This window comes from Pongo pygmaeus, chromosome 2, assembly GCF_028885625.2.
Source record: "Pongo pygmaeus isolate AG05252 chromosome 2, NHGRI_mPonPyg2-v2.0_pri, whole genome shotgun sequence".
Classification (NCBI taxonomy): domain Eukaryota; kingdom Metazoa; phylum Chordata; class Mammalia; order Primates; family Hominidae; genus Pongo; species Pongo pygmaeus.
The window spans coordinates 166,370,413-166,391,880 of record NC_085930.1 but is presented as its reverse complement, the minus strand read 5'-3'; the positions used below and the strand labels follow the sequence as shown (position 1 = coordinate 166,391,880).

At 39.3% G+C, this 21,468-nt stretch overlaps 1 protein-coding gene across 10 annotated transcripts in view; it reads left to right on the top strand.

The window, feature by feature from the left end:
• Positions 1-21,468, top strand: part of VEPH1 (ventricular zone expressed PH domain containing 1) — a 294,353-nt gene that overhangs the window by 74,991 nt on the left and 197,894 nt on the right. For all 10 annotated transcript variants that reach the window (XM_063661318.1, XM_054483989.1, XM_054483987.1 and 7 more), the window contains one exon: positions 7,963-8,137. In XM_063661318.1, the coding sequence (XP_063517388.1) occupies positions 7,963-8,137 (175 nt within the window). The remainder of the gene's footprint in view (positions 1-7,962; positions 8,138-21,468) is intronic.

The following is a 21,468-nucleotide window of genomic DNA, read 5'->3' as shown; positions in this document are numbered from 1 at the left end:
TTTTAGTGCATCACTAAATGGACTAGTCATACTTCAGATGTTCAAGAGCATCCCATGGTCAGTGGCTCCTGTGTTAACACAGTTTTAGAGTAATCAGATAAAGTTTTCTGGGTGGAGATCGTGTTTGGAAGGTTTATGAGCAGTGAGCAGGAATTTCACTAGCTAGGCTAAGTAGAGTGAGAAGACAGTCTACACAGGAAAACAGCTTGTGCAAAAGTGCAGATTTGTGAAATAAGACCAAGATCAGAGAATTATAAGCATGATACCTTTCTCAAATGCCCATAATTCTAACATTTATGTTAGATGGGATGTTTTATTCTGAGTAAAGCATTGTGTCTCCTACTTAAAAGGGATGGGGTATGGTGTAAGGAATTAAATGTTTTTGAGAAATTGAAATGCTCAACTCACTGATGATCAAGACTTACTGTAAATGAGTTTGTAAGATTGTTGAGAGCAGGGTTCTGAGGTCAAGGGATGATATTTTGGGAAGCGAAAGAGAAAAGGACTGAAGGCTAGTAGGCTCCTTGGTTAAGAGGGACAAGTTAGGCAGAGAAGTGGGTAAGTCTAGCATGTAGGACCGGTGTAGGGATGGGGTGTCCATTGTAGGCCCTCAGAAGGAGGCAGAAGCCACTAAAATGGAAAGCATGAAGGTCTAAAGGCAAACTTGCTTTCAGCAAATTTCAGCATCTTGTCCTGGCCACCCCTGGAGGTCCCAGAAATGCAGCGCCAGGAACTAAAGGCAAAGCTGTGGTCATAGCATTTATATTTAGCTCTCATCAGATTTTAAAGGGAAGTTTTTGGCTTGCAGTAAACATTGAAAGGATGATTTTGGTATTACTTGTAATTTAGGATCCTGTGGGGAATGTGTAGAAATCCAAATGACTCATTTTCTTCTTTTTTTTTTTTCAGTAAAATGAAACAATAGACCAACTTTCAAAAGTTAGACACTCAGCATTTTTAGCTTTACACAAAATGGAAGGAAAACAAACAACAAGAAATCAGTGATTCCCACTCCACCCATCCCATCTCCCCAGATAAGCAACCCAGGGTCTTACTGTCTGATCAGGCAGAGGCCCAGTCATTTCTTCTTCCCGAACCCTTGGCCATTTCATTTGATTTCTTTTTTCTGGCCACTTCACTGTCATTTTAAGCTAAATGTGTACACACACACACACACGCACACACTTTTCTTTTTGTCCCCCAGATTTCCTCTTGTCGGCCTACACTCAAACCTACTTCAGGTGACCATTCCTTTTCCTCTTTTAGTTGGTAATTATACTTCTTTTCTTGGTCCCTAAATTTGTGAACTTGCCACATTTACCTTAAAATAACTTTTAAAATTCCAGAACTCACCTTCTACTGATTTTGTATTGAGGAAACTCAATACAAAATCGGTACGTATATGGGACATGCACTTGTGAATTTGTTTTTTGGCCTTGGCCCATATGTTTCTACACGTCCTGTGTCGTTAGACAAGTCTCTCAACTTATGTGTAAAATAGAGAATTGAATCAGATCACCTTCCATGTCATCTCCCAGTCTGAAATTTTGACTCCCTGAGGAGACTCTAAGAATAGAATAGCAAAGAGCTTTAGAGCTTGAAGGCTTCCGTGTCATTTGGATCTTGGTCTTATTAAGATGAGAGATTGGCAAAGTATTTTCTCTCTCTAAATCTCTGTTCTGCCATCTCTAAAATTGGGATAACAATACCTCCTGCTTAGGACTGTTATGAAGGTTAAAAATGATATTACATATACAGTGTTTACATAGTACAATTGCTAAATAGTAAGTACTCAATAGAAGTAGTGGTTTGTAGCTAGCAAATTAATCCAGTCTTACAGGGCAGTGAAAATGAGCATCCAGCTGGTTCCATTCAAGACATCAAATTACTGGAGTTTAGTACTTCTAATTGGTGGTGGTAGGTGCACATGAAGAGGATCTTTTATTACAAAAGCAATCTCTATCTGTGCTCTAGCCACTATATAGAAGTACCTAATTCAAAGTACAGCTTACCTAGAGTTAACAGCTTCCTCTAACCCTCTGACCAGATAGCTATATGGAGTTGGCCATCCCCATCCCCCCTTTTTTTTTGCTCCTAGAAAAATCCTGAAAAAGAATATACCCATACAATGTGTATTACGTTCTAGGATAAAAACAAACTTGGCAAACTTGATTAAAATTAAAATGTACCTCAAGGACATTATAATTATTGACACAGCTGCTGTTCTAGAATGAAATTCTAGAGAATTGAAAGGTCAGCCATCATGAAGCCTGGCAGCCAGTGCCTGGCTTTATCCTCACTCTACTGCAGTCACGGCCTCTTCCCAAACCAAATCACTTAGCAGAGCCATTGCCATGTATTTAATCAGCTCCACATTTCATCTTCCCCCCATCTCTGCTACCACTGTTAATGACTGCATGAAGAGGGAAATAACCAAAGCAGGCTGCCTGCAGGGTAAGATGGGTAATAGAATAATCTCCAGATCTGCTGCTGGAAAATCAGAAAGTGTCTACTTTTCCCTCTTTATAGAAGGACCCGCTGTTCCTTCTCCTTGATGGCACACAGTCTTCTCAGTTCTTCTTCCCCAGTCAATGCAATATGAAGGTTTAAACTCTGCCTTGCTGGTGTTGCATGTGAAGTGCCTCAGACAGTGGAGAGCATTTCCTTCACAACTCTTAGAGATGGGACTGGTTATGCCAATCTAGCAGTTTATTCAGTAGGCAATCCCAGCTCTGCTCTGTACCTGTAGTGTGGTCTTGGGAAAATTAATGTTTCCGGGCCTTAATTGTCTCATATGTAAAATGCAGACATTAAGAGGAGCTGCCTCATGAGTTTGCTGTGGAAATTAAATTAATAGACTTTAAATAATAGACAAAATATTTAGAACATAGGAAGTTGGTATCATCATCATTATCATTATCTGCAGGAGACTAAAATAACACTGGATGCTTTCTAACAAGCTATTGATTTAATTATGTGTTATGGCCATTTTTTAAATATCCTGTCTCTCCTTTCCCCAAATTATAAGCTCTTTTATTCACTGAAGTAATCCCAGCACACAGAATAGTGCCTGGCATATAGTAGGTGCTCAAATAATATTTGTTGAATGGTTGAGTGAAGGGGATCAGGAGACGTGGCTGCCCTCTGGTTTTTATAGCAGCTACATTTCTCTCCAGAGTAGGCTTCAGTACCTAATGCTCAGATAGTGGCATGAAATGGGAGGAGACTGGGATATACACTCCCAGGTTCCTGAGACCTGCTCCCTATTACCTGTCAGAAAATACGCTGGGAAAACTTAGGCTTGTGTGCCAATTAGATTTTACATATAGCTATGCTGGGGAGAATGAACCATTTTATATGTAAACCCAAAATTGGTTTAGCTTTGATTGATAATAGGGAATGAATAATCAAGGAACCCTATTTTAATAAATGAGGTTTAATATTTCTTGAGCTTAATCATTTTTTATGGTTCTTATTTGAATTCAAGGCCTAAGAGCCAAAGAGCTTTTTAGTTGCTATTACCTCAGATAGATATCTTTCCTACTTAGCTTTATTCTTTTCAATTTTAAAACACTGGGAAACATTCCCAAAGTGCATTTTCAAAAAGACAATTTCCACCAAAAGTTCAAATTGGTGCTAATCTAGTTTAGAAATGTAATTCTTGGCATCCGTAGAACAAAGCTCTCTTGTTTAACCTCTACAGCTAAATTGTCCCCACGAGAAATTCTATTTCTATGCTGCACTTCACTGAATTTGTTCCCTCAGCACCAAACTGTAAGATGATGTTCATCCAACATGCTCACATATGCACTGAGAAGCAAGGTCTGTCATAGGCTCTGGCATTATCAGCTGCTGTTAAAGTCATTTGTTTGTAGAACTGTAATCATAGGGCTTTCTCTGCGTGCATGCCATTAGCATTTCTGTGACCCAAATAATTCCAGAGATGAAATAGTTTCATGGGCTAGAGATCTCCTCCTTTACCAACTCCTTTTGCTGCCCTTGAAAGTGAAGCTCAGCCACTGGATGTTGTTTGGTACCTGTTAGGTCTATGGGACCCTCAAACCCAAGAAAATGCAACCCAGAAATTGCATAGGTGAGACTGAGATGTTTGGGGAATACTCAATGCTCTAATAAGTAACTTTTTTTAATATAAGTCAAGGGAGCAGGGACAGGATATGATTATAATTGAGAAAAATGACCAAATCAATTAGCTTTTCTAAACACCACATGTTTGATCAGTATGTTAACAAAAAGAGGATGCTCAATGTTGTGTCATTATTTTGGCATGTTTGTCCAGCACCACTAGGAAAAATACTGAATCTGATGAATGGAAACTTCCAATGAGCAGAGAAAGGGATTCAGTTATAGGGCAGGAGTGTTCTTTTAATCAGGTTTCAAAATGGTCTACATGAAATATCCCTCAGGAACTCTCTCTGCTCTGATCTGATTTTGTGCCCATGAGTGGACACTCTAGTTTCTAATCTGTCTCCTAAGTATCCTGAAAATGTGAAAGGGATACCCTAGGTCTGACCTATGAAAGCCTGTCACTGGGGTTGAGTACACTGGCATGCCTGGTTATATACCAGCCTTTTGGAAATCCTTTGGTGTGAGTTAGCCTTAGTGGATCCAAACAATTTTGTGTGTTCCAACCAAGCACATGCCCTGACTTCTAAAGCTGAGGACTAACCCCTGGGGAAGGAAGCATCCAGCCTCTCGGAGAGGTCTCAAAGCTCATCGTATCAGTAATGACCCAGTCAGATCAGGCCCAATTAAATTCACTGGGAGGGGAGACAATCTAGACAAAGGCATTCAGAGAAGTAATCAGAGGATACTGGCTATGGGCTATGGTTCTGATACTTCCGTGATGTTAAGAACTCTAGGATGGATAGGCCAGAGACCTACAGAGAGGAACTGCTATATAGACGCATGATTTATCGCCAAAGAATAGCATCAGAGTTTCAACACGACTGACTTAATAGTGGGATATCAGGTTAGGTTATGGAATACCTATTTTCTCTGCCCAGTGGTCAGATTGACCCCTGAGTCTGGAAAATGGATGGAACTGCAGGAATGGATTAAAGATTTATCAGTTCTGTTTTTGTTTCTAGTGATTGGGGAGGCAGGGATGCTTAAGTGCAAGAGATTTAATTGGCTCATTTAGAAATCTTTAGGAATATAACTGGCCTCAGGCACAGCCTCAGGCATTGGGCTCAAATGATATTACCAGGATCTGGTCTCTCAGATAGAACCATGTTTCCTTGAGTCTCATACAGTTTCTCTCCTACCGAGGTCACAAGATGACAGCAACTACTTTTGATCCTCCCTTCTCAATACCTTAAATACAACAGGAGAGAGAATCTCTTTCACAGAGCCATTTCATGGCTCCTTAATTATAATTTGGTAACTTGTCCATCCTCGAACCAGGGAAATGTGATTCTCTCATTTGACCAATGAGAGAATCAATGTCTGAGTCACTTGATCACCTTTAAGACCAAAGGTAGAGATGCCTTCATTAGAAGCACCTGGACAGTTCCACAGAGAGGAATTAGGGTAGAGTCCGCAGAAGAAGGATAAATGTATATTGGGCAGGAGTGTAAAAGGCTGATGATATGGAGATCAGAGAAAAATCATAGAATGTTATTTTCTGTGACTTCAGGAAAGATTTATGGACTGGATATCAAGATATGAATGTTATCACTCCCAAAACTCATTAGCTCTTTAAGGAACATACATTTGAGTGCCTTACATATCCCATAATATTTATTTTACCTGATTCCCATACTCAGTGTGAATAGACAAGTCATCTTCCTGACACTGTCACCACCATTATTATACTCTTGGCTGCATTGACTCTACCACTGTGTGTCATTGTCCTTCGTAGAACCCTAAGACAAGGGTTGTTTATAAAATGCATGCATACAATATGCAATCCTATATTCATACTAACTTTTGAATCTATTTAAAAGAATAGCTAAAATCTGTAATTATATAACTGTGCTTCTTTTTCAGAAAAGAGGTCATATCATATCTTGATGAATTCTCTCCAAATACAACCCTGTAATCAGAACCCAGAGCAAAATTAAAAATTAATGAAATTGAGCATATTTTCATGTTTTGGAGCTTTATTTTGTAAAGTGTCTGTTTAAGTCCTCTGTCTATTTTTCTATTTGATTGCATCTTCTTTTTCTTATGGATTGGAAGAGTGTGTATATATATTATATATGTATAAATAATACTTTTATATTTATAATATATATTATATACATAAAATACATTTATCTAAAGGTTTACCAGTACCCAGAACATATTATAGATATCTTCTTTCACTCTTTGGATTATCTTTTCACTTTTTAAATGATATCTCTTGATGACTAGAAGTTCTTGATTTTATCCACTTTATGACTTTTTTATTGTTAATTATTTTTGAGTTAGGTTTAAGGAAGTCTTTGCCTACTCTGAGGCCATTGAGATGTTCTCCTGGATTGTCTTCTCTGTCTTGTTTTATTTTTTACCTTTAGATCTGCAATCTATCTGAAATTGATTTTAGTTATGGCAGATATAGGGGTGGGGATATGTTTTTCCCCCATGTAAATATCTAATTGACCCAATTGCCCCATTTCTATTGCTCAGGAATTGTATGTATCAATGACAATTTTTATCTCATGTCTTTTCTTTTGTCCTTATTGTAAGATTTGATGTATAAAGGTGGAATTCTACATTTCATTCTAAGAATATAATTTTCTCTTTAAGCCACAGGGAAAGTTGAAGAATGTAAGTGGTCCTGGCTTTGCATTGTATTAATCAGGATACAAGCTCAGCTACAAAACAAAGATCTGAATATAACAGCGGGACAAGCAACACAGAACTTTGTCTGTCATCAAATAATGCAAGAGTAGGAGTCCAGGGCTATTTCTCCCAAACATGCTGTGCACAGCACAGTTTTTTTTTCTACAGTTAGTCTGAGGTGGGGTTGATGGCCAGGGGTAGTGAATATGTACCATTGATTTTTAAGAAAACAATTTGTTGACCAAAACATTATGTGGTAGAAAAAAAAGAAAACAATTTGTATTTTCTAAATATTATTCCCTAATTTGGTAACTAAATGCTAATAGGACTACTTTATATGTAAGGATATTTATATTCAGTCACAAAGTAAATCAAGAAGAGAATTATTTTAGGATCCAGAATACTTTTAGGTTTTAATCTTACATTCATTTATTTTTTTCCCTCTGAATCTAATTAGCTGAAACTTTAATTTTTAAGATAGATATAGTCAAAAAGCAACTTGTTCAACGTTCCTTAGGTTGTTTTCTCAAGTATAAATCTGACAAGTGATTCCTGTCATCAGTGGCCCCCGATTACCCTAAAGATCAATGCCAAACTTCTTAGCCTTGTATGCCGTACCTTTCATAATCATGCCCCTGTTTACCTGCCCTGTCTCTCCCCTCACCTCCCACTCCAGTTTCCTCACACATACCACACTTCAGCCATCCTGAGCTATTTACAACTCTCCAGTGCCATCAGGTACTCCCTCACCTCAGTCTTCCTTCTTTCTGGCACACCTACTCTTCCTTCTTTCTGGCTACTCCCTGCCTTGCCAGCACCCAGCCATCTCTTATTCATCCATGAGGTCCCAACTAAGACATTACCTCCTCCAGGAAGTCTTTCTTGACATTCCCCAAGACTGGATTGAGTGCTCCTTCTCTGCTCTCTTAGCACCCTGACTTTTGCCCATCTCGGCTGTCATCAGTTTATGCTGTTAACTGCCTGTTTGTCTTTAGGTCTCTTAAACAAAACCAAGAGTTCCCAGAATTCCCAAATACAATATAAACAGGGCAAGGCCTGTGTTTTCACAGCTGTACTCTGGGAGCTTAATCCAATAAATATTTTTTGAATGAGTGAATGAATGAATAAATGAATAATGAGTCACTTATTATTTGTGGCTTTCTTATATTTCCTCAGAATTACAACCGACCCCCAGTGATGGCATTAGCCATCCCCATTGCAGTGAAATTCCTCCACAGAGGCAACAAGGAACTGTGCAGGAATATGTCTAACTACCTGTCTCTGGCTGCAATTACCAAGGCAGATCTCCTGGCTGATCACACAGAAGTTATAGTAAAGAGCATACTCCAAGGTATGGTGTGAAAGTTGAGCTTGAGGACATGTTTTAGGAGATATTTAAAAGTATTTTCATGAAGCATTTATGGTTTGTGGGAAGCAAGACCTAGAGTATTAGAAGCAAATTAATTTCTCTGTTTTGCTGCTAGTTGACTTGTGAACATGCAAAAGGTTACTTAATCTGGCTGTCTGTGTCCCTTCCCAAGGCAGATGAATTACTTAGACTCATTAAAAGAATTGTAAGCTTTCTTCCAAATTTGTCTTTCTCAGTTTGAAGAACTGCATTTCCATGCTTCTGGTCACCTGTTCAACTACTAACTGTGGAGATCTTATCTCTGTGTACTGAGTGGAACATGTCACTCAGTGGAATATGAAAAACCTGTCTTCATTTGGTTCCAAAAGCAAGAAATGTCTTTTGTTAGATAAAATACATCAGAAAATGTGTAATGACTTCTTAAATGTGAACGTGATTTGGGAATGATAACAAGCATAAATACTAGCATAAAAAGCCAAGTAGTACACCTCTGTTAATTGTTACAACATTTGAATGAATGAGAAGCTCAAATTAGTTCATGCAAAATATTCTCCTTGTCTTCTTTTATTTTCTTTGGTTTCAGATCAATCAAAAAACATGTTTTTGAACTTGGAGTCAGAGAACAATATATGATATTAATTGATGTGCATCCAAATGTCCCCAGTTCTCATTAATAAAGATGCATGGGGTCCATGAGTATCTCAGCCCACAGTTTACTGCCATAACCCACCACATGATAAGGTTGATCGTCAACCCTCTGTAAAGTGCTCACAGTCCAAATAATTCTTAGGGTCCCCAAGGGTGTCCTATGTGTGCTTTCTTCCCAAGGTATCCAGACCAATCCCCAAGCCCATACTGCTATTTTGTCCATGCTTCCTGGCATAGCATGGTGGGGTGCTGTCCTCTTCCACCACGCGAGCCCAGCAGACCCTAAGGCCACGGCCATGCAGGTCCCAGGAATGGACTCCACTCCTGGGAACTCCATGCTGCCCTGCCAGTGACGGCAGTCTTTGTGCTGAACCACTTGAAGCTTTAGGAACTACCAAGTCCTTAGCCCAGTAATTCAGTGTGGCAGCCTGTGGCAGGATGGGAAAGAACACTAGCCTTTCTCCTCAGTGTTACACCTTGGTAGAGAGGCCCCAGAGCAGCGCCAAACTGAGTTGCCATGTTTGCAGTAAAATAGATGTCTTTTCAGTAGAACAGAATAGAGAACCCAGAAATAAAGCTGCACACCTACAGCCATCTGATCTTTGACAAATTCAACAAAAATAATCAATGGGGGAAGGACTGCCTATTCAACAAATGGTGCTAGGATAACTGGGTATCTATATGCAGAGGAATAAAACTGGACAACTATCACCATATACAAAAATTAACTCAAAATGGATTAAAGACTTAAATGCAAGACCTCAAACTATAAAAGTCCTCAAGGAAAACCTAGTAAATACCCTTCTTGACAATAGCCTTGGCAATAAATTTATGGCTAAGTTCTTAAAAGCAATTATGACAAAAACAAAAACTGACAAGTGGGACCTAATTGAACTAGAGAGCTTCTAGAAAGCAGAAGAAATTATCAACAGAGTAAACAAACAACCTACAGAATGGGAGAAAATTTTTGCAAACTATGCATCTGAAAAAGGTCTAATATCCAGAATCTATAAGGAACTTAAGCAATTCAACAAGCAAGAAACAACCCCATTAAAAAGTGCAAATCAAAAAGTTAGAAAGATCTCAATTTAACAACCTAACAGCATAACTAAAAGAACTAGAGAACCAAGAGGAAACCAACCAAAATCAGAGCTGAGCTGAAGGAGATTAAGACACAATAAATTTAAAAGATCAATGAATCCAGGAGCTAGCTAGACTAATAAAGAAGGTAATAGAGAAGCTGCAAATAAACACAACCAGAAACAACAAGGTGATATTACTATTGACCCCACAGAAATACAAACAACCATCAGAAGATATTATGAACACCTCTATACACATAAACTAGAAAATCTAGAAGAAATTAATAAATTCCTGGGCACATACACCCTTAAGACCTAACCAGTAAGAAATTGAATCCCTGAACAGACCAATAATGAGCTCTGAAATTGAATCAGTAATAAATAGTCTACCAATCACAATAAGCTTGGGACCAGACAGATTCACAGCTGAATTCTACCAGATGTACAAAGAAGATCTGGTACCATTCCTGCTGAAACTATCCCAAAAAATTGAGGAGGAGAGACTCCTCCCTAACTCATTCTATAAGGCCACCATCATCCTGATACCAAAATCTGGCAGAGACACAACATAAAAAGAAAACTTCAAGGCAGTATCCTTGAACATTGATGCAAAAATTCTCAACAAAATACTGGCAAAACAAATCCAGCAGCACATCAAAAAGCTTATCGATCATGATCAAGTAGGCTTTATCCCTGGGATGCAAGGTTGGTTGAACATATGCAAATCAATAAATGTGATTCATCACATAAACAGAACTAAAGACAAATCCAACAGATGCAGATAAGGCTTTTGATAAAATTCAACACCCCTTCATGTTAAAAATTCCCAATAATCTAGGTATTGAAGAAGGATACCTCAAAATAGTAAGAGCCATCGATGGCAAACCCACAGCCAACATCATACTGAATGGGCAAAAGCTGGAAACGTTACCACCGAAAACTGGCACAAGACAAGGACGCCCTCTCTCACCACTCCTATTCAACATAGTGTCGGAAATCCTGGCCAGAGCAATCATGAAAGAGAAAGAAATATAGCACATCCAAATAGGAAGAGAGGAAGTCAAACTATCCCTATTTGTAGATGACATGACCCTATATCTAGAAAATGCCATAGTCTCAGCCCAAAAAGCTCCTTAAGCTGATAAACAACTTCAGCAAAGTCTCAGGATACAAAAATCAATGTACAAAAGTCACTAGCACCCCCACACACCACCAGTAGCCAAGCTGAGAGCCAAATCAGAAATGCAATCCCATTTACAAGTGCCACACATACACACAAATAAAATACTTAGGAATCCAGCTAACCAGGGAGTTGAAAGATCTCTATAAGGAGAACTACAAAACACTCCTCAAAGAAGTCAGAGATGACACAAACAAATGGAAAAATATTCTATACTCATGGATAGAAAGAAACAATATCATTAAAATGGCCATGCTGCCCAGAGCAATTTACAGATTCAATATTATTCCTATTAGACTACTAATGACATTCATCACAGAACTAGAAAAAATATTTTAAAATTCATATGGAACCAAAAAAGAGCCTGAATAGCCAAGGCAATCCTAAGCAAAAAGAACAAACCTGGAGGCATCACACTATCTGACTTCAAACTGACTTCAAACAGGGATACAGTAAGCAAAACAGCATGGTACGAGTACAAAAACACACACATAGACCAATAGAACAGAATAGAGAACCAGAAATAAGGCTACATACCTACAACTATCTAATCTCTGAAAAAGCTGACAAAAACAAGCAATGGGCAAAAGACTACCTATTCAATAAATGGTGCTGGAATAACTGCCTAGTCAATATGCAGAAGATTAAAACTGGACCCCTTCCTTATAACACATACAAAAATTAACTTAAGATGGATTAAATACTTAAATGTAAAACCCAAAACTATAAAAACACTGGAAGACAACCTAGGCAACACCATTCTGGACATAGGAATGCGCAAAAATTTCATGAAGAAGATACCAAAAACAATTGCAACAAAGGCAACTGCAACAAAAGCAAAAATTGACAAATAGATCTAATTAAACTAAAGAGCTTCTGCACAGCAAAAGAAACTATCAACAGAGTGAACAAACAATCTAGAGGATGAAAGGAAATATTTGCAAGGTATGCATCTGACAAAGGTCTAATATCCAACATCTATAAGAAACTTAAAGAAATTTACAAGAAAAAAAATTACAAAGTGGGCAAAGGACATGAAAAGACACTTTTCAAAAGAAGACATACATGCAGCCAACAATCATGAAAAAAACTCAACATTACTGATCATTAGAGAAATGCAAATCAAAACCACAATGAGATACCATCTCACACCAGTGTATTATTAAAAAATAACAGCTATTGGCAAGGTTGTGGAGAAAAAGGAATGCTTATACACTGTTAGTGGTGGTTGGTCCTCAAAAACCTAAAAACAGAACTACAATCAACTCAGCAATCCCATTACTGGGTATATACCCAAAGAAATATAAATTGTTCCATCATAAAGACACATGCACACATATGTTCATTGCAGCACTATTCACGTTAGCAAAGACATGGAATCAACCTAAACGCCCATCAATCATAGACTGGCTAAAGAAAATGTGATACCTATACACCATGGAAAACTATGCAGCCATAGAAAAGAACAAGATCATGTCCTTTGCAGGAACTTGGATGGAGCCAGAGGCTATTATCCTTAGCAAGCTAACACAGGAACAGGAAACCAAATACAACATGTTGTCACTTATAAGTGGGAGCTAAATTATGACAATACCTGGACACATAGAGAGGAACAAAAGATACTGGGGCCTATTGGAGGGTGAAGGGTAGGAAAAGGGAGAGGATCAAGAAAAGTAACTAATGGGTACTGGGCTTAATACCTGGGTAATAAAATAATCTGTACAACAAACCCCCATAACACAAGTTTACCTATATAAAAAAACTGCCTATGTACCCCTGAACTTAAAGAAAAAAAAGGGGGCAAAGGACATGAACAGACACTTCTCAAAAGAAGACATAAAAGCAGCCAACAAATATATGAAAACATGCTCCACATCACTAATCATCAGAGAAATGCAAATCAAAATCACAGTGAGATACCATCTCATACCAGTCAGAATGTCTGTTATTAAAAATTCAGAAAACAATAGATGTTAGCAAGGCTGCAGAGAAAAGAGAATGCTTATACACTATTTGTGGGAATGCCCATTAGTTCAGCCACTGTGGAAAGCAGTTTGGCGATTTCTCAAAGAAGTTAAAATAGAACTACTATTTGACCCAGCAATTCTACTACTGGGTATATATGCCCAAAGGAAAATAAATCCTTCTACCAAAAAGACACATGTACTTGTATCTTCATTGCAACACTATTTACAATAGCAAAGACATGGAATTAACCTAGGTGCCCATCAACAGCGGATTGGATGAAGAAAATGTGGTACCTATACACCAAGGAATACTATGCTACCATAAATAAGAACAAAATCGTGTCCTTTGCAGCAACGTGGATGCAGCTAGAGGCCACTATCCTAAGCGAATTAATGCAGATACCCCGTGTTTTCACTTATAAGTGGAAACTAATCATTGGGTACATGTGGACATAAAGATGGGAATGATAGACATGGGGACTGAAAGAGGGGTAGGAAGAGAGGGACAAGGATAGGAAAACTACTTACTGGGTACTGTGCTCACTACCTGTGTGATGGGTTCAATTGTACCCCAAACCTCAGCATCATGCAATATAGCCTTGTAAGAAACCTGCAGATGTACCCTTGACTCTAAAAGTTGAAAAACTAAAATAAAATCGATTATTATTTTATCTAAAGCTGTCTTTCCTTCCCCTGGGCTCAACTATTCACCCAGGAGTTGGGGTTACCAACAAATTAATACTTTAATTCTCAAAATGCCTATTGCCTTCCAAGAACTAAAGTTTTGTTCCTAACATAAGTTCATTGTACCAGACATTCCTAAGGTGGGTTCTTAGTACCATTGCAAGACTTCGGACCAGCCACCCCAGTGGTCTGCCAGGTGTGTCTGAACTCCAGCTGACAGTGGAAATTTATCACTCAACCTGTGCTTCCCTCCAAAGATTTGTCATTAATAATACTAGTCAGTATTTTCATTTCCAATTTCCTTTGGCCACGGGATTAAATCACCAATTTCACTTTATATGTAATATTAAATTTGCTTAAAGCCCAGAAAAGCAATGGTGGTTTTTTTCAACACCTTGGCTACATTTTTGAAACAAATTTTATAGGAATTTAAAACACTTATACACACCACACTTTTTTTTTAAATTTATTATTATTATACTTTAGGTTTTAGGGTACACGTGTGCAATGTGCAGGTTAGTTACATATGTATACATGTGCCATGCTGGTGCGCTGCACCCATTAACTCATCATCTAGCATTAGGTATATCTCCCAGTGCTATCCCTCCCCCCTCCCCCCACCCCACAACAGTCCCCAGAGTGTGATTTTCCCCTTCCTGTGTCCATGTGTTCTCATTGTTCAATTCCCACCTATGAGTGAGAATATGCGGTGTTTGGTTTTTTGTTCTTGCAATAGTTTACTGAGAATGATGATTTCCGGTTTCATCCATGTCCCTACAAAGGACATGAACTCATCATTTTTGATGGCTGCATAGTATTCCATGGTGTATATGTGCCACATTATCTTAATCCAGTCTATCATTGTTGGACATCTGGGTTGGTTCCAAGTCTTTGCTATTGTGAATAATGCCACAATAAACATACGTGTGCATGTGTCTTTATAGCAGCATGATTTACAGTCCTTTGGGTATATACCCAGTAATGGGATGGCTGTGTCAAATGGTATTTCTAGTTCTAGATCCCTGAGGAATCGCCACACTGACTTCCACAATGGTTGAACTAATTTACAGTCCCACCAACAGTGTAAAAGTGTTCCTATTTCTCCACATCCTCTCCAGCACCTGTTGTTTCCTGACTTTTTAATGATTGCCATTCTAACTGGTGTGAGATGGTATCTCGTTGTGGTTTTGATTTGCATTTCTCTGATGGCCAGTGATGGTGAGCATTTTTTCATGTGTTTTTTGGCTGCATAAATATCTTCTTTTGAGAAGTGTCTGTTTATGTCCTTTGCCCACTTTTTGATGGGGTTGTTTGTTTTTTTCTTGTAAATTTGTTTGAGTTCATTGTAGATTCTGGATATTAGCCCTTTGTCAGATGAGTAGGTTGTGAAAATGTTCTCCCATTTTGTAGGTTGCCTGTTCACTCTGATGGTAGTTTCTTTTGCTGTGCAGAAGCTCTTGAGTTTAATTAGATCTCATTTGTCAATTTTGGCTTTTGTTGCCATTGCTTTTGGTGTTTTAGACATGAAGTCCTTGCCCATGGCTATGTCCTGATTGGTAATGCCTAGGTTTTCTTCTAGGGTTTTTATGGTTTTAGGTCTAATGTTTAAGTCTTTAATCCATCTTGAATTGATTTTTGTATAAGGTGTAAGGAAGGGAAACAGTTTCAGCTTTCTACATATGGCTAGCCAGTTTTCCCAGCACCATTTATTAAATAGGGAATCCTTTCCCCATTGCTTGTTTTTCTCAGGTTTGTCAAAGATCAGATGGTTGTAGATATGCGGCATTATTTCTGAGGGCTCTGTTCTGTTCCATTGATCTATATGTCTGTTTTGGTACCAGTACCATCTTGTTTTGGTTACTGTAGCCTTGTAGTATAGTTTGAAGTCAGGTAGTGTGATGCCTCCAGCTTTGTTCTTTTGGCTTAGGATTGACTTGGCGATGTGGGCTCTTTTTTGGTTCCATATGAACTTTAAAGTAGTTTTTTCCAATTCTGTGAAGAAAGTCATTGGTAGCTTGATGGGGATGGCATTGAATCTGTAAATTACCTTGGGCAGTATGGCCATTTTCACGATATTGATTCTTCCTACCCATGAGCATGGAATGTTCTTCCATTTGTTTGTATCCTCTTTTATTTCCTTGAGCAGTGGTTTGTAGTTCTCCTTGAAGAGGTCCTTCACATCCCTTGTAAGTTGGATTCCTAGGTAGTTTATTCTCTTTGAAGCAATTGTGAATGGGAGTTCACTGATGATTTGGCTCTCTGTTTGTCTGTTGTTGGTGTATAAGAATGCTTGTGATTTTTGTACATTGATTTTGTATCCTGAGACTTTGCTGAAGTTGCTTAACAGCTTAAGGAGATTTTGGGCTGAGACAATGGGGTTTTCTAGATATACAATCATGTCATCTGCAAACAGGGACAATTTGACTTCCTCTTTTCCTAATTGAATACCCTTGATTTCCTTCTCCTGCCTAATTGCCCTGGCCAGAACTTCCAACACTATGTTGAATAGGAGTGGTGAGAGAGGGCATCCCTGTCTTGTGCCAGTTGTCAAAGGGAATGCTTCCAGTTTTTGTCCATTCAGTATGATATTGGCTGTGGGTTTGTCATAGATAGCTCTTATTATTTTGAGATACGTCCCATCAATACCTAATTTATTGAGAGTTTTTAGCATGTAGGGTTGTTGAATTTTGTCAAAGGCCTTTTCTGCATCTATTGAGATAATCATGTGATTTTTGTCTTTGGTTCTGTTTATATGCTGGATTATATTTATTGATTTGCATATATTGAGCCAGGCTTGCATCCCAGGGATGAAGCCCACTTGATCATGGTGGATAAGCTTTTTGATGTGCTGCTGGATTCTGTTTGCCAGTATTTTATTGAGGATTTTTGCATCAATGTTCATCAAGGATATTGGTCTAAAATTCTCTTTTTTGGTTGTGTCTCTGCCCGGCTTTGGTATCAGGATGATGCTGGCCTCATAAAATGAGTTAGGGAGGATTCCCTCTTTTTCTATTGATTGGAATAGTTTCGGAAGGAATGGTACCAGTTCCTCCTTGTATCTCTGGTAGAATTCGGCTGTGAATCCATCTGGTCCTGGACTCTTTTTGGTTGGTAAGCTATTGATTATTGCCACAATTTCAGCTCCTGATATTGGTCTGTTCAGAGCTTCTACTTCTTCCTGGTTTAGTCTTGGGAGGGTGTATGTTTTGAGGAATTTATCCATTTCTTCTAGATTTTCTAGTTTATTTGCATAGAGGTGTTTGTAGTATTCTCTGATGGTAGTTTGTATTTCGGTGGGATTGGTGGTGATATCCCCTTATCATTTTTTATTGCATCTATTTGATTCTTCTCTCTTTTTTTCTTTATTAGTCTTGCTAGCGGTCTATCAATTTTGTTGATCCTTTCAAAAAACCAGCTCCTGGATTCATTAATTTTTTGAAGGGTTTTTTGTGTCTCTATTTCCTTCAGTTCTGCTCTGATTTTAGTTATTTCTTGCCTTCTGCTAGCTTTTGAATGTGTTTGCTCTTGCTTTTCTAGTTCTTTTAATTGTGATGTTAGGGTGTCAATTTCGGATCTTTCTTGCTTTCTCTTGTGGGCATTTAGTGCTATAAATTTCCCTCTACACACTGCTTTGAATGCATCCCAGAGATTCTGGTATGTTGTGTCTTGGTTCTCGTTGGTTTCAAAGAACATCTTTATTTCTGCCTTCATTTCGTTATGTACCCAGTAGTCATTCAGGAGCAGGTTGTTCAGTTTCCATGTAGTTGAGCAGTTTTGAGTGAGGTTCTTAATCTTGAGTTCTAGCTTGATTGCACTGTGATCTGAGAGATAGTTTGTTATAATTTCTGTTCCTTTATATTTGCTGAGGAGAGCTTTACTTCCAAGTATGTGGTCAATTTTGGAATAGGTGTGGTGTGGTGCTGAAAAAAATGTATATTCTGTTGATTTGTGGTGGAGAGTTCTGTAGATGTCTATTAGGTCTGCTTGGTGCACAGCTGAGTTCAATTCCTGGGTATCCTTGTTGACTTTCTGTCTCGTTGATCTGTCTAATGTTGACAGTGGGGTGTTAAAGTCTCCCATTATTAATGTGTGGGAGTCTAAGTCTCTTTGTAGGTCACTCAGGACTTGCTTTATGAATCTGGGTGCTCCTGTATTGGGTGCATATATATTTAGGATAGTTAGCTCTTCTTGTTGAATTGATCCCTTTACCATTATGTAATGGCCTTCTTTGTCTCTTTTGATCTTTGTTGGTTTAACGTCTGTTTTATCAGAGACTAGGATTGCCACCCCTGCCTTTTTTTGCTTTCCATTTGCTTGGTAGATCTTCCTCCATCCTTTTATTTTGAGCCTATGTGTGTCTCTGCACGTGAGATGGGTTTCCTGAATACAGCACACTGATGGGTCTTGAGTCTTTATCCAATTTGCCAGTCTGTGTCTTTTAATTGGAGCATTTAGTCCATTTATATTTAAAGTTAATATTGTTATGTGTGAATTTGATCCTGTCATTATGATGTTAGCTGGTTATTTTGCTCGTTAGTTGATGCAGTCTCTTCCTGGTCTCGATGGTCTTTACATTTTGGCATGATTTTGCAGCGGCTGGTACCGGTTGTGCCTTTCCATGTTTAGCGCTTCCTTCAGGAGCTCTTTTAGGGCAGGCCTGGTGGTGACAAAAATCTCTCAGCATTTGCTTGTCTGTAAAGGATTTTATTTCTCCTTCACTTATGAAGCTTAGTTTGGCTGGATATGAAATTCTGGGTTGAAAATTCTTTTCTTTAAGAATGTTGAATATTGGCCCCCACTCTCTTCTGGCTTGTAGAGTTTCTGCCGAGAGATCTGCTGTTAGACTGATGGGCTTCCCTTTGAGGGTAACCCGACCTTTCTCTCTGGCTGCCCTTAACATTTTTTCCTTCATTTCAACTTTGGTGAATCTGATAATTATGTGTCTTGAAGTTGCTCTTCTTGAGGAGTATCTTTGTGGTGTTCTCTGTATTTCCTGAATCTGAATGTTGGCCTGCCTTGCTAGATTGGGGAATTTCTCCTGGATAATATCCTGCAGAGTGTTTTCCAACTTGTTTCCATTCTTCCTGTCACTTTCAGGTACACCAATCAGATGTAGATTTGGTCTTTTCACATAGTCCCATATTTCTTGGGGCTTTGCTCGTTTCTTTTTATTCTTTTTTCTCTAAACTTCCCTTCTCGCTTAATTTCATTCATTTCATCTTCCATCGCTGATACCCTTTCTTCCAGTTGATCGCATCGGCTCCTGAGGCTTCTGCATTCTTCACGTAGTTCTCGAGCCTTGGTTTTCAGCTCCATCAGCTCCTTTAAGCACTTCTCTGTATTGGTTATTCTAGTTATACATTCTTCTAAATTTTTTTCAAAGTTTTCAACTTCTTTGCCTTTGGTTTGAATATCCCCCTGTAGCTCGGAGTAATTTGATCGTCTGAAGCCTTCTTCTCTCAGCTCGTCAAAGTCATTCTCCGTCCAGCTTTGTTCCGTTGCTGGTGAAGGACTGCGTTCCTTTGGAGGAGGAGAGGCACTCTGCTTTTTAGAGTTTCCAGTTTTTCTGCTCTGTTTTTTCCCCATCTTTGTGGTTTTATCTACTTTTGGTCTTTGATGATGGTGATGTACAGATGGGTTTTTGGTGTGGATGTCCTTTCTGTTTGTTAGTTTTCCTTCTAAGAGACAGGACCCTCAGCTGCAGGTCTGTTGGAGTACTCGGTCGTGTGAGGTGTCAGTCTGCCCCTGCTGGGGGGTACCTCCCAGTTAGGCTGCTCGGGGGTCAGGGGTCAGGGACCCACTTGAGGAGGCAGTCTGCCCGTTCTCAGATCTCCAGCTGCGTGCTGGGAGAACCACTGCTCTCTTCAAAGCTGTCAGACAGGGACATTTAAGTCTGCAGAGGTTACTGCTGTCTTTTTGTTTGTCTGTGCCCTGCCCCCAGAGGTGGAGCCTACAGAGGCAGGCAGGCCTCCTTGAGCTGTGGTGGGCTCCACCCAGTTCGAGCTTCCAGGCTGCTTTGTTTACCTAAGCAAGCCTGGGCAATGGCGGGCGCCCCTCCCCCAGCCTCGCTGCCACCTTGCAGTTTGATCTCAGACTGCTGTGCTAGCAATCAGCGAGACTCCGTGGGCGTAGGACCCTCTGAGCCAGGTGCGGGATATAATCTCCTGGTGTGCCGTTTTTTAAGCGCATCGGAAAAGCGCAGTATTAGGGTGGGAGTGACCCGATTTTCCAGGTGCCGTCTGTCACCCCTTTCTTTGACTAGGAAAGGGAACTCCCTGACCCCTTGCGCTTCCCGAGTGAGGCAATGCCTCGCCCTTCTTCGGCTCCTGCACAGTGCGCACACCCACTGACCTGCGCCCACTGTCTGGCACTCCCTAGTGAGATGAACCCGGTACCTCAGATGGAAATGCAGAAATCACCTGTCTTCTGCGTCGCTCACGCTGGGAGCTGTAGACCGCAGCTGTTCCTGTTAGGCCATCTTCGCTCCTCCCACCCATCACACACCACACATTTTAAAACCATAATAGTCAGACTTGCAAATAACAGATTTATGAAAAAAAATGAATTAGCCCTTTACTGCTGCCAAGAACTTAGCTCATCTATTTGGGTTTTTAAAAAATGATTTTTCGATGACAATGAAATCTTTGAAACAGAAAGTACACTTTCTAAATTCACGCAAGCATTTGAAATAAACAAATAATTTGGTTTATTTGATCTGGCACTATGAAAATTATCATAAAATGAATGGTAATTTTACCTGTAAAAGGTTGGGGCTATATATTTCAGGGTTTGGACTTTTAAGACTGATGTGACTCTAAAACTCCATTATCACTCACGTGAGCCCATCAAACTTTAAGTTGCAAAGCAGAAGGGATCTTGCTGTCTCTGATTAGTAAGTTTTCTGCTCTGCAATTCTTTGTCTTACATCCCCTACCAGACAGCCTGAGGAGTCATCATGGGGTTTCTTTTTTCATTACTTACAGTTTTTCTCTCTCTGATTAGTAAGTTTTCTGCTCTGCAAGTCTTTGTCTTACATCACCTACCAGACAGCCTGAGGAGTCATCATGGGGTTTCTTTTTTCATTACTTATAGTTTTTCTCCTCTTTAGATTTTCTTTGCCTTACAGTACACTAATCCTTATTTTCCCATGTTTTTACTTCTCTAAAATACATTGAATGGTCATCCATTCAATGATGATGATAATAATTACAATAACATTAATAATAGCTACAATGGCTAACATTTACTGCATGCATTTCTGATGCCAGATATTGTATTAAGCCATTTATACCGATTATATCATTCAATGCCCACAAGAACCTCACAAAAGAAGTCCTATTATTATCCCATTTTACCAGTTAGTAGTATTTTAGGTAACAGAAACCTACAGATGTAAATGACTTGATGATGAGGAAGAAGAGAAGGAGAAGGAAGAGGAGGAGAAAGAGGAGCAACAACAACTCCTCCTTGGCACACATGCCTGCAAAGTCCATGAGCATCCCAGACTTCCCAGATGGTTGATTCAGGGCTCAATGGTGTCCCAAAAGTCAATTCTCAGCTCTGCTTCCTCAGGATGGGTTTTACTTTTGCGATTGGTGTAGGCCTCTACAGCTTCCAGCTCACATCATCATGAATACCAATTAAGAAAAAGAAAGTTCACATCCAGCCTCTTTTTTTCTCTTTTATCTGACACAGGCCACATGAACGTTTCTGAACCAATCCATCATTTCCAGGGGATACTGTACTTCAGTT